Below are 16,835 nucleotides of genomic sequence, written 5' to 3' on the forward strand. Positions count from 1 at the left end.
GGACTTGCCTACCCCTCCCGCCCCTCCATAGCTACCATGATCATTTTGATCATTTATTTCCTTTCCCAGAGTCAGTTCCTAAACTGGAAAGTTCATCAAAACAAGTGCAGTGATGTGCTGGTAGGATGCTGGAAGAAAAACCCAAGTTCGCAATCAGGAGACTTGAATCTCCAGTGTTTCTGGTCTCTGCCTCTCTACCATGAGGCTGCAGGCACTCGAAGGCCTCATGTCCTCAACTGGCCTGTAGGGTGTTGTGCCCCGCTCCTTGGCCTTCAGAAATTGTGTTGTCTGTGGCCTTCACAAACTGCTGTTTTTAATTCTCTGTTGATCAAGGCTCCCTTACCTGCCAGATATTTTTGCGTAAGTTATCTTTCAGCTTTTGACCCTGAAAAGGACTTAACCCCTTTTACAAAATAACCACACACTTAGACTTGGTTTGGGGGTGGGGTGAAGGCTATGAGGCTAGGATGTTTGGCTGTTTAGGGACTGGCAAGACTGCGAGGAAAAACAATCTTTCCTGCTGGGCTGCCTGCTGGACATGCTGTCGCTTACGATCTCAAACAGGCCCCCACCCAGCAGCACCCAGCACTGATGGTGTGCTGTCATCTGACCACTTGACTGGCACCTGGGTGTGTTCCATCACCCAGGAATTTCATTGATCAGAATCTCTGCAAACCTGACACAAGCTTCCTGCAGCACTTGAGTGTCACTGCTGGAAGAGTTTATTGGCCATTTCTAATTAGCCAACGTAACTGATGTTCAACTACCTATGTGTGCAAGAAACTGAACTTGAGACTGAAAGCCAGTAAGGGCCTCAGGAGCCCGAATGTTCGGCCTACCTGCTTGAATTAGAAATGAGGAAAGTGAGGACTACAGGAGGGTTGCATAGCTTGCATACAGTCCCAGCAAATGTGTTACGCTCTCCATAAAGAAATTATAGTCCATGGCCAACTTTCTGCAGAGAAAGGAATTCATGCAATCAGTGCCTTTTTTTCACCTACTGGCCAGACACACTGTCACTCACTGTGAGCACATGACCAAGACACATCGCCAAGGCAAAGCTGTTCTCCTGCACTTGTCTTCCAAGCCGGTCAGGATCCAGTCTGTCAGCTCAGCCCAAGTTGCGCAGGTTACAGTGGGTAATACGTAATCTGAGCTTTGCCATCTTCCTCCACGGGCGTCTGGGACTTCACTTGCTCAAAAACAAGCTTCCTCACATTCAGCTCCTCTGCTTCCTCGGACCTTTTGGGTGGGCTGCGGGCTGGAGAGCAAGAAGACCCCTAAAGGAAGCGGATCAGCAGTGAGGATGAAAGACAACTCCCCTGCTTCAAACAGCTGGGAGGAAAAACAGATGCACCAGCTCAAACTGGCCTTGGCAGGTTACTGAGATGTTGTTTCAATGTGTCCTTTAAATCTTCCACTTGCACTCAGATGTTCTTTGCCCTGTTTTCTCTGAGTTCAAGGTATTAAAATGAAGGGCTCTACCAAACTTGGGACACTGAACACCTAAGTGAGGCAATGTGCAGGGACTGGAGGCAGCAGCATGACCCAGCCTCTGCAGGAACAGAACACAGCCACCTGAGAGCTGCAAGAAGTCCGAGTTCACGATTGTCTGAATTGGAGCAGTCCTCGTCTGTTCCAAAGCTGAAATTCATTAGTGTGTTTGACTGAGCCAAGTCACCTCTAGGGCAGTGAACCTTGTGTCCCAGGGACCAATTAGACAAAATGTACTTGCTCAAATTGAAAACATTTGTGTACCATGGTCTTTCCAGGAAGCGCGCTCTACTCATTGAGCTAATCACTGAAGAACGCACAAATATATGTTCCGCCAACAGAGGAATTCTATTTTATTAGATTTTTATGTTTCCACCAAGAGTGTCTCTTTCTCTGGTGGGAGCATACCCTGAGTAAGCTGAGTTGGCTATTGTGCCCTATAAGAAGGTACAGCATAGCAAAGGGCTAGTCATTCTTTCCATGAAGGAATAGGTGGGTGCAGTTCTCCGTCAGGTGAGACGTGCCCAAGGTCTGGTTCGATACTGTGTCACGGGCAAAGGTGCACAATAGGCTGCGGACTGTGGTTTTTGGCGAAGCTCTCCTGAGGTGTCAACATCCAATCACTGATTAAAAAGCTGGCAGTTAACTGGCATTCTAGGCAGAAACAGGTTCATTGGGACACTCTGATTCAAAGATGGTTTCACACGGTATACACAACTCCAAAGCAGATGCAAACAGTGGAAGGCCAAAAGCATCTCCTGGACACACAAGGGAGCAGAGAAGACAGTGATATCATGGCATCTTCTGTGAAGTCCTCCAGAACAGCTACAGGATGGGAAGCCATTTTTAAAATATGTGTTTTCAATGAAAATAAAAATCTAGAATCCTCAGAAAAGTAATTTCAAACAGCACTTCTATAGCCTACTTTTACATATGCCCTTTTCTTTTAAAAATCCTTATACAACTAGCCTGAAATTTGGTAGCTAGCTTCCTGGACGAAATATTCTATATTCAAAATTTCTATAATTGCTGCTTCTAGTTCATTTCTTCATAGCTTTGATCCTTCGTTCTGTAAAGCAGATCAAACACAGTTGGGTAATGTATGTATTCAAATACAAAATGTTAAAAAAATATATTTTCACACAGACTGTTAAAAGCATCTGAACATATTTCATATACGTAAGATCAGTTTTCTTTCAGTAGAGAAAATTAACCAAATCATAAAACCGTGTGACAGGTGGGAAAGAACTCAAGGATCCTTAGGCTCCAAGACGTTCTGGCTCTGTTGGGCTGGCAAGGGGCTGTCAGGTTCATTATACATACTTGAGTTTCAGAGGTGCCCTGCAGTACTTGGCTGCTTCAGGGCTTGACGTGGGAAAAAAGATACACCTACAGCAATGTGGCAAACCAAGCAGTTCTCACCAGAGTGTATGCATGTGCATCTGTTGGGACTGGGCTTGGACGGCCTGCTTGTGGGAAATGAAGCGTGGTGGACTATGGTACCTTCACCTAAAGATTTATTTATTTTTATTGGAAAGTCAGATCTCCCATCATCTAGTTCACTTCCCAAGCAGCCACAACAGCTGGAGTTGATTTAATCTGATCCGCAGCCAGGAGTTTCTTCTAGGTCTGCCATTGGAATTCAGGGTCCCAAGGTTTTAGGACATCTTCAATTGCTTTTCCAGGCCACAAGCAGGAAGCTGAAAGGGAAAGGGAGCAGCTGGGGATATGAACTGGTGCCCATATGGGATCCTGATGTGTGCAAGGCAAGGACTTTGGCCACTGGGCTACTGTGCCAGGACGGTACCTGCACCCAGGACCTGCAGGAAAGATGATTCAGGAAGAGCATTTTTGTGATCTGACAAGTCATACAGGCCAGGCAACAGCTCCTTCTGATGCATAAGCCTGAGCAGTCCAGGTGTAACAGGTGCTCAGGCATGGAACCCTCAGCCATTCACACACACACACAAGATGGACGTGGCCTCCAGAGGTGACGGGCAGGCACAGAAGGGACAACAGCAGAGAAACACTCACCCAAGCCTGGCCAGCTTTGCTTGTCCATTGACACACAGAAGGGTCTGCCTTATTCACCAGGAGACAGTCGGCATAGTTTTCTTTTTCACCACCTCACCTCCTCATGCTCCCCAAACCCTGTCTGTCATTTCCAAGTTCTCCAGATGCCCCTCAAATGAGTATCAGTTCCCAATCTTTGCTAAGAAAAACCATTTCCCCTCTGCACTTCCTCATGATGTCTGTGCCTGAGACTGGCATCTTCTTGGAAACTGCTCCAGGCCTGGAAATTCAGCCTAAGGCAGGAATGTGGTCTGCCTCATCTCTCCTCAGGCCTCGGACTTGATGTTGTCACCCCCAAACCCTCATTGTGGTCTTCAACCAGTACCTTTCCCAGGCAGAGTCCTAAGGTGGGTGTGTGGGCTCCAGCACCCATCAGCTAGTTCTCTGCAGCCTCTCCTGGCCTCAGCTTTCCCATCTGTAAGACAGGGATAATACAGCAGGTCCTGTCTATCTCATGGTACTGTTGTAAAGTTTAGGTCAAAACAAACAAACATGTGAAAAGTGTAGCACACTCCTAGCACATAACATGCACTCAGTAAATCATCAGTGTCATTGCCTAGCAGTCGTAAATAGCAAAATCATACATCTGTAGTATTTTACAATGAAATAGATTTCTTAGCTCAAAAACAATATTCACGGAACATCACTGATATGAAACACATCTGGAAGCTCATTTTTGTTGTAGCTTTAACTCCTACGCCAGCATGAACCTTAGCTGTAAATTGGCTTGTAAATGCATTTTGAGAAGAAGTTGCATCTGATAGGCCTTGAGCTATCAACGTGGTCATTAACTGTGTGTGACATCCTTGTTGATGTGACTGACATGTGACACACCAACTGCTGTTTGCTAAGACACTGACCTTCTGTCTTTCAAAGGTCAATGACATGTATGACATTGTCAGTATCCTCTTTGTGATAAGTCTAGTGATTAATGGTCTATTCCTAAAAGTCAAGAACTTTCCACCTTTAACCACTTATCTGGGGGCTGTCGTTATGCCCACTGAGTAGACTGCTTTGGGTTACTGTAATGTTTGTACAGTTTTTAAAAACACCCTTGTAGCTGTTCCACTTAGGAGGAGAGGCTGGCTCCCGCCTTCTTGATTGGGTAAGGGGGGAAGCAAGGAACATGGAACTAACAGCCCTGTTTATTTTTCCCTATGATTCAAAACAACTGCTCAGGATTACTGTTTCACAAACATTAGTTTGCTATTTTCCAGAAAATACAGGTTTCTTTCTGCTGCCTGGTTCCTTCCACTTACAGCCTTCAGGGCCAGTGATCTCTCTTCTTTCATGAATGTGGGCTAGTCACTTCTTTCAGAATATTCAAGACTCTAATTGGTTTTTGGCTACCCCGTTTCTAAATACATAACTTTTCAAATCAAGCTTTATGAAACAATGGGATTACTAATTTGAGTTTTCGCTGAATTCTCACTATGTTAAATTCCTGATATAAACCTGTCATATTTAGATCTAGAAGAATGTTTTCATTACAAACACTCCAAAGCAGTTTTGGTGCAAGATTATTATCTTGGTGATTTCTTTTCCCATCACATACCCGATTATTTCATCAGAGCTGAGCTTACTGCCTTTAGACCAACCACAATCTATCTAAGAGAATTCTTGCCAAGAATGGTGACTGCAATAGGAGTTTCTAAGGAAGAGTGCAGAGATAGAACAAAACACAAACTCAAATTGTCATGCTATTTTGTGGACTTATCACATTATCTTCAAGCTTCCATGATCAAAAAACAAAACCAAAGGAGTAACATACATGCAAGTGAGATTCTAAGTACACAGTTCAAGGAAGAGTTTCTGAGTGACAACACTGCTCAACGGAGGCATTCAGACAGAATGCACGTTCAGGATCACAGGTCAGTGCGCACACAAGTGCACACACACACCCCCCACTGTGGAACTCAACACCCTCAACTTCATTAAGGTCTGCATAAAGGAGACATGGCTGAGGACAAAGCACCAGATTGTGAAACAGGACATCCATGTTCTGCTGTTCTACCATTGAGTACTAAGATTTTGAGCACGTCACTTACATTCTTGAACTCTTCAAAGTGGCAGCCTCAAGTCAGATGTGGCAGGCAGGCTAAATGAGCTAAAGTACTTACTAAAACCAAACCAAACCAAACTGAAGAAGCAAAAACCTAGTTCCTGGTGCAGAGTTATCAAATTATCTAACACACACATACATCTTGGCTCAGTTTTCTTAAAAACTCAGAAAATCTTTCAACAGACATAAATTCCCAGTACTACAACCTGCCGAGACTGAGCAGGTGGTGTCACCTTCTTCCATCGATCTCTGGCTTCCCTTCTTACCACTCTCCCCCCCTCGTCTTGCTCCTGTTACCTGCCTCCCTCTGAACCCGCTGGTGACCCCTGCCATGTGCACAGGCAGCAGCTCCCCATTTACTATTGTAGAGTCTCAAGAGTTAAGTGCTGAGTGAATGGTGTAAATGAACCAAGTGTTAGGGAACACTCCTACTTTAGGAATGAAGTGTTGCTCAATTCTGGTATTATGACTCAGATCTTGGAATCTGTTGAATTTCTTTTTTGTTTAAGATTTATTTTTTTTGGAAAGGCAGATATACAGAGAGGAGGAGAGATAGAGACGAAGATCTTCCGCCTGCTGCTTCATTCCCTATGTGGCCGCAATGGCCAGAGTTTGTGTTGATCTGAAGTCAGGAGCTTCTTCTGGGTCTGTCACACGGATACAGGGTCCCAAGGCTTTGGGCCAATTCTCTACTGTTTTCCTCGGCCACAAGCAGGGAGTTGGATGGGAAGTGGGGCCGCCAGGATTAAAACTGGTGCCCAAATGGAATCCCGGCATGTGCAAGATGAAGACTTTAACCACTAGATTACTGCACCAGGCCCAAAGTTCTGTCTTTTGACAGAAGTTATGGAGCTCACATACAGGAACTGGAACTACATCACCGAGTCCTTGGGAAACCCCAAGAGGGGCCACTGCTTGCTGCTGGGCTCCCTCGTGCATTGTATGTTACACACACACACACACACACACACACACACACACACACATCATATATACCAATGATAATATATGAAATATAAAAGTACAAACATTTGGAAGAAAGTTCAAGCTTCTTCAGTAGCAGACTCACATGGTCATGCCTTTCCTTTCACAGTAAACCATGAAATCCATGCGTTCCTTGCCCAGCACTGCCTCAGGCAAGGGGCTGTCCTGCATTATAGCAGCAGCTCAGCCCTTGTGGCATGGCTCTGGCCACATGTGAGGCAGAGATGAGATCAGCCACACAAGTTCAGGTTCAGGAGCTACCAGGTCCTGAGCACTCAATTTTCAGGCGCATGCAGGTGGCGCAGCTGACCGTCAGTGTATCTGTCTGCGCTACTGCTCTTCAAAGCTGCATGAGGGTTCTATGCCTCACCAGAACCCATGAGGCCCTGTCACTGCATTAGCATCATGCCTCTTGACAGTGGCTTTTGGTGGTCTGTGCTGGCTCTGAAGTGCTCATCGCTCTACAAGGCCACCCATGTGCAGGATGCCATTGAAATTATTGCTTTAATAGCTAGAAATCAGGTAAGCAGAGGCATGGAGTATATACGAAATCAACAATTTTCAGCTACTAAGAGACCCGGTAAGTTAAACTGCAGTAAAGACATAAAATTGTGCAGCCAACAAAGAGAAAGGAATAGCATCCTAGTTAGCAGTGAGACAGAACAAACTGTCGATGGACCTAACAACCTGCATCAGTCTCAAGGGACACACGCCAAGTGAAAAGAGCCCCAAATCCCAAAATGTTATGTCCTATACAATGTCATTTATTTTCTCTTAAATTCAGACAGAATGACTGAAATGTAAAACTGATCAGCAGTTGTCAAGGGTTGCAGATGGGGTGTGTGTATGAGGGAAGAGAAGAGAAATAGGACGAAAGAAGAGGTTACACAAACTTACATATAAGATTGTATACAAATATTACCATACCACAAATACAAATACAATTCAAATAATTTCTAAAAAAATATCCTGGAAATCTTATGACACCTTTGGAAAACCAAAGAGTAGGGGAAGAGGGAATATTTTATATGATTCAAATGACCTCTAATGCGTAAAGGGAGAAAAAAACTGAAGGTAGCTATGTGTATAAAAGCCAGGTGAAAAGGTCACTAGTGCATTCTAGAAGAACATGAATGAAATGGTTCTCACCAGTGCCTCTACAGACACAGAGGCTTGAGGCTGAGGGCCACGGGGGAGGAACAGCTCACATGTACATCTTCAGCATTTTGTCACGTGTGTTATTTATACATAATTCACTATCTTCTTTTTGAGTATGTGGTCTGGCAACTGCTTCCTGGGATGGCTCATCCACTCTTGGGTACCTACGCAGCCTTTGTAACTGATTTTGAACGTTCATATTAGTTCTGAAGCTCAGGGTCCCTGGCACATCAAAAAGAAGTGCCCACATTTCTCCAACTCAACACATGCTGTATTATTTCATAAGGAACAGTTCAGTCTACAGTAGCTGACTATAAAAAGAAACAACTATGTTCAGGCCAGATGGACATTTTGAATTTCAAAAGAGCATGTGAGAACAAGTGAGAACATAATTACGACATGTTGACAGCCACCGACTGTGGAGATGTCACCATATGCTTGTTAACAGTGCCAAGCAGCTTCCATGCATGATCTCAATTGAATCCTGGCAGCCAACCATTGTGATAGGTGTGTTTTACCATTTTCATTTTATAGTAAATGAGGACAAGGAATACAGATTTTAAAAAAAGATTACTTAAGGTCTCAAAGCTTCTGAATATGTACTGAAGTCCGTAAAAATGTATAATTATTCCCTTTCATGGCTTAGTCAAACTCATTAAGTATTAGAAATTATGCCAGACTCTAGATAACTAGCGATTCTTGTAGCAGGTGGGGCAAAATACTTAATATAAAAGTTAGGGGACATCCACAGAAAGAAACTGCAAATTGAAATTTTTACTCAATTCAGTTCAAAACTTAATACTTGGTTTCAGCGATCAAATTTCTTCCAAAAAGGAAATATAACCACACAAAAAAATGTAAGGTTTTACCTTTGTCAATAAACTTCTGGATGGATTGCTGACATGGGAATCAAATCAAATTCCTAGAAATTACAGACATCAAATTAAATGTCAACAGACAGAATATTACGGATGGCTCCTGATTTCTATAATTTAGTCATGAAATTATTTTGAACACATCAACTTAATTCTAAATAAGTGATTCCAAAATAGAAAAATAAACTTTAAAACTCACCTATTAAGTTCCTTGTATAGCAAGATTACTAGTAGAGTTGAACCATGGAATTGAGAGACTATGCATGAATGTTAAACAAATATAACATGCAAGATTACCAGAAACTTTTCCTAAAGTCAGACTACTTTGTACTGACACAAGATACCATGAAAGATTTATAATAACAGCATGATTAAAATAAAAAATTACAAACATACCAAGTAGTTTTCTGAGGTAAAAAGTGTGAAATAACCAAATTTCTCCAAGGTACCCTCGCACTTTCTGCTCTATTCTGTTTCTAGTGTTAACACAAATTCAAAATCTATTTAACAATTCCATTACTGGACCAGCAAAATTAAGTATCAATTGATCATCTTAACTAAATACTGCTTTGTGTGTGTGTTTTTTTTTTTTTGGGGGGGGGTGCCTAACCTCTTTTCATTTTACAATGAGTTTATCTGTTACACCACAACACTGAGTTCATTTCCTAAAATCATGTTAATCTATATCTCCTAAAAACTGGATGATAACATTTCTATTTCCAAGGACTCTCTTCCACACCTCTTGATACGAGTACAGACATAAAGCCACAGCTGCAAGGCAAAATCATGATTCTGAAATGATTACCACTGCTTATCCTGCAGGCATTCTGAATACTTTCAGAACAGAGAGGTCACCCATCCTCAGCCTAGAAGAACACACAAGTTTCCATTTCTTCTGAACCAGAGAACACAGTTTGGAAGCTTTGCTTTTGATCACAACAGATATCAGGTAGCTTTAGTAAGCTGCAAATGAGTCTTCATATAATAACAATTCTATCTGGCTACCTTGTGATACATGCTTAGCCAACGAAATAAAGGCAGCTGAGAAAGATCAATGTGTAGAAACATATTGCGGGCCAATAAGCAATCAACTGCTTATTAAATAGTACAAACAGTGGAAATTATCTTATGCAGCAAATTACACATTCAACATTGACTTGTTAATGAATGTAAAGTCTCTTATGCTTAAACATTCAAATTTCAGGAAATCACATAGAATTGGTCAGGATTTGCATTAAATTAAGTCTTAAGGTCTATAAAACCAAGTTGAAAAGTGATACTACTAAAGTGTTAGCAAATATTAACTCTATTTACACAGTATTTGATGTAGGCCATAATACTACAGAATACTTGTCTGTAGCACAAAGATACTCAAAACATTGAAGTCTTCAGTGAATGCATTTACCATGTGCTGAACTGAATTACAGAATGGAAACGGTGTTCAAGGAAGAAGGCTCTTCTCCATCTTCTTTTAGGCTAGAAGATGACTTTTTTTTCCCTCTGCAGAATGAAAAAGGGGAAGAGCCCCTTTATGTGGCGAAACAGGAACATTTGGGCTTTAGCTCTGTTTTGCACTCTGCCTGGAATTATAGCCACATGAATGCAGAAGGCCATGCTCCCCAAGAATCGGCAGTCTGGCAAGAACCCACAAACCTGACAGGTTTACAGGCTACATGCCAGAGGGCTCAGCAACTCCACACTACTTCCATGCAATCTTGATTTTTAAATCTTCCAATTAAGTTCAAAATAAGGCAATAAGGTTGAGTTCCGTGGAGTATGGTAGTTCTTTCCACCAGGACTCAACACCAGATCAGGTGAAAACTCAAAGCCTAACATAAAAATAAAGGGAGAAACCTGAAAGAAGAGAGGGAATAACAGCAAATGGACTCCAAAAACATTTAAGATAAAGCATCACATCAATCAACAGACACACTGCAGGGAGCCCACAATATTTAAACTTGGTCTAGGTCAGACTTCAAGACACAAAGATGAAATCAACTACAAAACAAAGATGAGTGTTTTTGAATGTCATTGGACCTTGTGTTATACAGTATGTGCTAAGGAATCAAAACACTTTGAAATTTCCAATGGCAAAGAACTTTTGAGGATGTTCAGTTAGCATGTAATTAAGACACACCATATTATAGCAGTAATAAACATAAAACTAAGAAAACAAGAGAAATGGGCCCACTCCGTACAGCCCATGAATCTCATTGGCTTTATCATGAAAGTTTATTGTTTTTAATCCTAGTACAATCAGCTACCAGTTACATACAGTAAAAAACAAAACCGGCCACAAAGCAATGATGGTAGAGATAGTCTGTGACACTGTACAGTGGAGGAAATATAGTCTGTCAGAATCCTCCAGTGGACTCCCACTTGGTTTCAGTGCTTAAGCTATCACTCCCTCCCTCCCCAAAACAGTTAAAAAGAAAAATTAATGTCTTGCTTGGGTATAGCAAGATCCTAGTAACTCTTGGGGGCACTGAAGAACTTTAAAAAAATGAAAGCAGTAGAAACAAAACAGAACTGAAACGTGGAGGCAAGGTGACACACAAAGAAGCTCCGTGGGGCCTCAGCTTCAGGTCACCTCAAAGCGAACCACCTGGAAAGAAAAGACAAGATGGTCAGGCCAGGAGGGACAGAAGCCCTCCATCTCACATCCAGCTACTCCTCCCCAGCTCTACAGTGTCCAAGCTCTCCTCAAGGTGTGTCTTTTTTCCAAGTGATCCAAGCATCCAGGATGCTTCCTTTTCTAATACTTTTGGCTGTTAACTATCAGCAACTAGTACATACTTACTCTTTGAGAACTAGAACCACAGGAAGAGGGCATTTCTAGCAAAGCATGCTGTCTTCTTTATCTCAAACCCTTTGAAGCAAACACACAGTAGGCCATTTGCAAGACTGTGCACTCTTACCTCAGAGAAACAATGACTCCGTTCAAACACTAAGTCTCAAATATATTTGGTTCGATTGAGGGCTTTTTCAGCCAGGTGACCACTTTCATCTGTGATCTTCTCCCAATCAGTCTGTCCGACCACAAAACCTATGGCCCTTTTCCTATCTGCATCCTTCTTTTCTTCCAGGTCTGCCCATCTCACCTAAAAAGAATATAGCATTAGGCTGGGCTTCAGAAAAATCAATATGCAAAAGCACCCCTTCTCTCTGGACAGTCAAAGGGGCCAGATAACAAATTTGAAATCACAGTTTGAAAAATATATCTGGAAGAAGTAGAGAAAGTCATTTAAGCCACAGAGAGCACAAATTCTCTTGTCAATCACCAAGTCCTAGCTGTTTCAACTCACAAAGATTTCTGCTCCTGGCTCTACCCTGTCCTGGCCATTTCCTCTGCCACTCCTTTTTAACTCAATGACTTCAGGGCCAAGCACAATGTCTCAACAGCTAAATCCTCAAAATCCTCACCTTGTAACTTCCAGGATCCTGTACAGGTGCTGATTCCTGTCTCGGCTGCTCCACTTTCCATCCAGCTCCCTGCTTGTGGCTTTGGAAAGGAGCAGAGGATGGCCCAATACCTTGGGACCCTGCACCTGCATGGGAGACCTGGAAGAAGTTCCTGGCTTTGGCCTTTGTGGCTTTTTGGGGCGTGAACCAGTGGATGGAAGAATTTTCCCTCTCCTTCTTTCTGTAAATCTGATCTACCTTTCCAATGAAAAGAAATAAATCTTTAAGGAAAAAAAAAAAGGAATTAGGTTATTGTGCCAGGCCCCTGATGCCAATTTTTTTAAAGTCAGATATACAGAGAAGACAGAGAGGAAGATCTTCTGTCCGATGATTCACTACCCAAGTGAGCTCAATGGCTGGTGCTGCGCCGATCTGAAGCCGGGAACCAGGAACCTCTTCCGGGTCTCCCACGCGGGTGCAGGGTCCCAATGCCCTGGGCTGTCCTCAACTGCTTTCCCAGGCCACAAGCAGGGAGCTGGATGGGAAGCAGGGCTGCCGGGATTAGAACCGGTGCCCATATGGGATCCCGGCGCATTCAAGGCAAGGACTTTAGCCGCTAGGCCACGGCGCAGGGCCCTGATGTCAATATTTGATGAGTGGCTTGAGAATTAAGATATTTGAAACTAAGATACAAGGCAGGGGAAGAGTTAAGGAGGAGCCATTTTAAAGGAATATACTGAGCACCATTCAGATCTTTACTTTTTTTTACTTTTCAACTTAAAACAAAACAAAACAAAAGCTAAAAAACTCCTACATGGGATTATTATATTTTGCAGTGCAGAGAACAACTGTTGTACCTAAACAGAACTAATCAGAGAAAAATAGTCTTCATTTCAGATTATTCATTGTCACCAAACTACAGTGAACTATCATTCCCAAGGAGAGCCACCTGCATTCTACATCAAGTGCCTGCTCCTTGCTGCTAATGTGCACTCTGCGAGGGAAGCAGCAGAGGATGGCTCTAGTACCTGTTATGGAGTTCCCTGGCTTTGGCCTCACACAGCAGTGGCTGCTGGATATTTGGGGAATGTATCAGTAGATAGATGATTTCTCACTCTGCATTTCAAATAAAGTGAAAATAAATTTTAAAAACAAACTGCAGTACCAGTCATCACTTAAATAGTCCTTGGGAGGGGTTGAGCACAAATAGAAGGCCATTAATGGCATCTACCTTCCCCATTCCTTTGAACTACACAGAAAACAGTTGGACACTGGACTGTCTGCAGTATTTGGAAGCTTTGAAACTTGGATTCTTTCAAATGGTATTCACTGTAACACTGTAATGTACTGTTGTTCACCATTTTAATAATCTTAAAATGAAATATTCCATTATTATTGAACACTGAGGAAACTGATAAAATACAAAGAAATGGTGCACAAAGATGCACTAAGGAAATGCAAAATATCTATCAGATTATCAAATGTGAAAAAGTTTGATAACAGCAATAGTAGCCTAAGAGTGAAACAACAGGCATTTACAAATAAGTAAACAGGGCAAACAAATAGAAATAATGTATTCAAGAAAATAATCTTTAAGTATGTCAGAAGGACATTCTATGATTTGCAGCTTTAATGTTAAATATTCTCCTTAAGGATGTATTTGCAAAAAGCTGTCAAGACACATGCACCATGAATCTCAATCAGTGTTTGTACTGGCAACAAAAAAAAAATTCAGTAAAGAAATGTATAAATAACTGATTATACAACCAAACAATGGCACAATGCATCACCCTTTACAAAGAACAGCAGATCTGTATAAATTTACACAGAAAGATCAAGGTGGGTAAGATAAAACAAGTTTGTGCTCAATAGTATATGTACTTTGATCTCTTTGTTTTAAAGGACATTATAGAACTATCACTTTTATTGGATTTAATATCTGTGTAAAGACTCATCAAGTCCTGCCTTTATTTCCCCGCTCCCTCCCATAACAAAAAATTTTAATCTTTTCTATTTACACTTTCTTTGAGCAAAATCATTCAGCCCAGTGGTTCTAAATATGATTTCCTCAAATTTTTCAGTCATGAATTTCATGACTTCATACTAATAGCCTGACATCTTCACTGAGGTTTCTTAGGTCCCTAGCTTAATGCCTGGTTTTCTCTCTCTCTTTTCTTTTTCTTTTTTTTTTTTTTTTAGATTTATTTACTTTTTATCAGAAAGGCAAATTTATAGACAGACGGAGAAACAGACAGACCTTTCATCTGCTGGTTCGTTTGGCCAGAGATGAGCCAATCCGAAGCTAGAAGCCAGGAGCTTATTTTGGGTGCAGGGCCCCAAGGCTTTGGCCATCCTTTGCTGCTTTCCCAGGCTGCAAGCAGAGAGCTGGATGGGAAGTGGAGCAGCTAGGGACATGAACTGGTGCCCATACAGAATGCCAGCACTTGCAAGTTGAACCATTGTGCTAACCCCGACTCTCCATTTTCTACCTTCAAGCTTATGACTCCAATTCTAAAACAATGCTCATCACCAGAACCTCCAGGAGCCACCAATGATCCCATCAATTCCTGGACCTTCCACTCTGAATCCGTTTAAGAAATCCCACAGATTCTCTTCAAGATCTGGCTCCTTTGCCCCATGATGAAAAACGGCAACTCTCAACTCTTTCAGGGTTGGCAACATGCTATTCGTGTGAAGTTCTAGTCTCCATTTTTAAGTTATTTGTACATTTGATTTAATAATCTGTAAGGTCTGACATTTTTTAGATGAGTACTAGGATACAGCATAAACTAAATTGCTCTTTAACAAAAAAAAAATTTGTTTCATTTTATGCCTGCAACTTTTTCAAATGAGATGCTTAAATTAACTCTTTATCTATTGGCAGTTCCTGACAAAGTTTCTTACCCTTTTCTTCCCAGGCTCAGAAGCACGAGTATCATAGTCATCAGGGAGCTGAAGATAATCCTCCATTCTGCTGGCAATCGCCTCCCAGTCACGTTTCCTTTTAGTGCCAGTCCTCAAGCCATCCAACTTGTCTGGGGGATAAACACAGAGCCATAGCATTAAGGATGAGTGTGAGTTAGCACACAACATATACACAGATGGAGAGAAGGTTGGGGTACTTTCGGAGGGCACAGCCACATGGCTGAGTGAAGCATCACTTGCAGATCCAAATTATCTTCTTGGGTGAGACCACATCAAGTTCTGTGCAACTACTATTGTTTGTCTGCTGTCTATCCGTACAGTCATTATATCACGACAGTGAGCTAAGTAACAAACATGAGCAAAGCACAAAGCAAGCAAAGGCACCTATGACCTAGCCTTCTTGTCCTCTCATCCTCTAAATCACAATTCAGGTCCAATATTCTGAAGGAAAATGAAAGGCAAATTTTCCCCCAAAGACAACTGATTCCTTCTTTTTCTTTAATGCAGTGTTACCACCACCCATTTGATCTTCAATCAGGAGTGATTTAATGTTATACGGAAGCGAGGCAGTACAAACAATTCAATGAGACAAGCTAATGTTTAAGAAGGTTCTAGATTAATAGCTTCTTAGGAATTTGGTTGTTATGAGAATATTCACCATGAATTAACATTTACAAATCAGCTGATTGTACGAGATCACCACTTTCTCTGTTTAATACTGTGAAACGCTGCTTAACATTTTGAGGCTAAGGGCTGGTTAGCCAAGTGACAAAATCTGATATTTCTCTCTGAACCTTGAATATGGAAGGGCTATCCAGGGGCTAAAAGCTGTAATCAATTAAATAAAAAGGGATTGTGAATTCAGAAATTATGAGATATAAGCTTAGGAGTCTTACAGAAAACACAATGGATGGGCCCGGCGCCGTGGCCTAGTGGCTAAAGTCCTTGCCTTGAACGCGCCGGGATCCCATATGGGCGCCAGTTCTAATCCCGGCAGCCCTGCTTCCCATCCAGCTCCCTGCTTGTGGCCTGGGAAAGCAGTTGAGGACAGCCCAGGGCATTGGGACCCTGCACCCGCGTGGGAGACCCGGAAGAGGTTCCTGGTTCCCAGCTTCAGATCAGCGCAGCACCAGCCATTGAGCTCACTTGGGTAGTGAATCATCGGACAGAAGATCTTCCTCTCTGTCTCTCCTCCTCTCTGTATATCTGACTTTGAATTAAAAATAAATAAATCTTTAAAAAAAACCACAATGGAAATGTGCCACATCTCTTTCACTGATGTTAATATTGAGTCTGAATATTACATAGGGAATACTATGAGTTATACAGATTTTTAGCTATACTAAAGCACTAAACTTTTGAATCATTTGAAGTTATATAAACACACTGTTGTAAAGCAGGCCAATAAAAAAGTCCCAAAACTACAGAAGCACATAATAACCACATATTATCAAACTCCATAAAGGGTGAGAGTGTAGACAGCAAGTTGGACAGTATTTGATATGAAAAAAAAAGTGCAATGGAAGCAGTAGGCGTAAGAAGGGTGAGTTTATACCTCATATATAAAAGTTTCACACACAACTGTGTAAGTCATAAAAACCAGCAAGATTTTCCATACTTGGCACAGTTTTTAGTTCTTAGGCCTTCTCCCATAAATGCAATTAGCACTGAAAAATCAGTAAAGCAAATGACAACACTTTACAAAACTCAAGGAAATTTTATCATCTCATTTGGCAATATTTTAACATAGATGAATTTAGCAGAACCAGTCTTCTAATTCCTCTGTAAACCAACTGCTGTACCAAATGTGCATGGAAATGACACTGTACATGAGCTTAAAGAAGGGATCCTTTACCTATAAA

At 41.9% G+C, this 16,835-nt stretch overlaps 1 protein-coding gene across 1 annotated transcript in view; it reads right to left on the reverse strand.

Moving 5' to 3' along the window:
* Nucleotides 1-10,840: 10,840 nt before the first annotated feature.
* YLPM1 (YLP motif containing 1) overlaps nt 10,841-16,835 on the reverse strand; it is a 68,173-nt gene continuing 62,178 nt past the window's right edge. The window contains exons 19-21 of the mRNA XM_058655555.1: nt 14,953-15,083; nt 11,565-11,747; nt 10,841-11,251 (exon numbers count right to left, since the gene is read on the reverse strand). Coding sequence (XP_058511538.1) covers nt 11,601-11,747; nt 14,953-15,083 — 278 coding nt within the window. The 3' untranslated portion in view covers nt 10,841-11,251; nt 11,565-11,600. The remainder of the gene's footprint in view (nt 11,252-11,564; nt 11,748-14,952; nt 15,084-16,835) is intronic.

This window comes from Ochotona princeps, chromosome 26, assembly GCF_030435755.1.
Source record: "Ochotona princeps isolate mOchPri1 chromosome 26, mOchPri1.hap1, whole genome shotgun sequence".
Classification (NCBI taxonomy): domain Eukaryota; kingdom Metazoa; phylum Chordata; class Mammalia; order Lagomorpha; family Ochotonidae; genus Ochotona; species Ochotona princeps.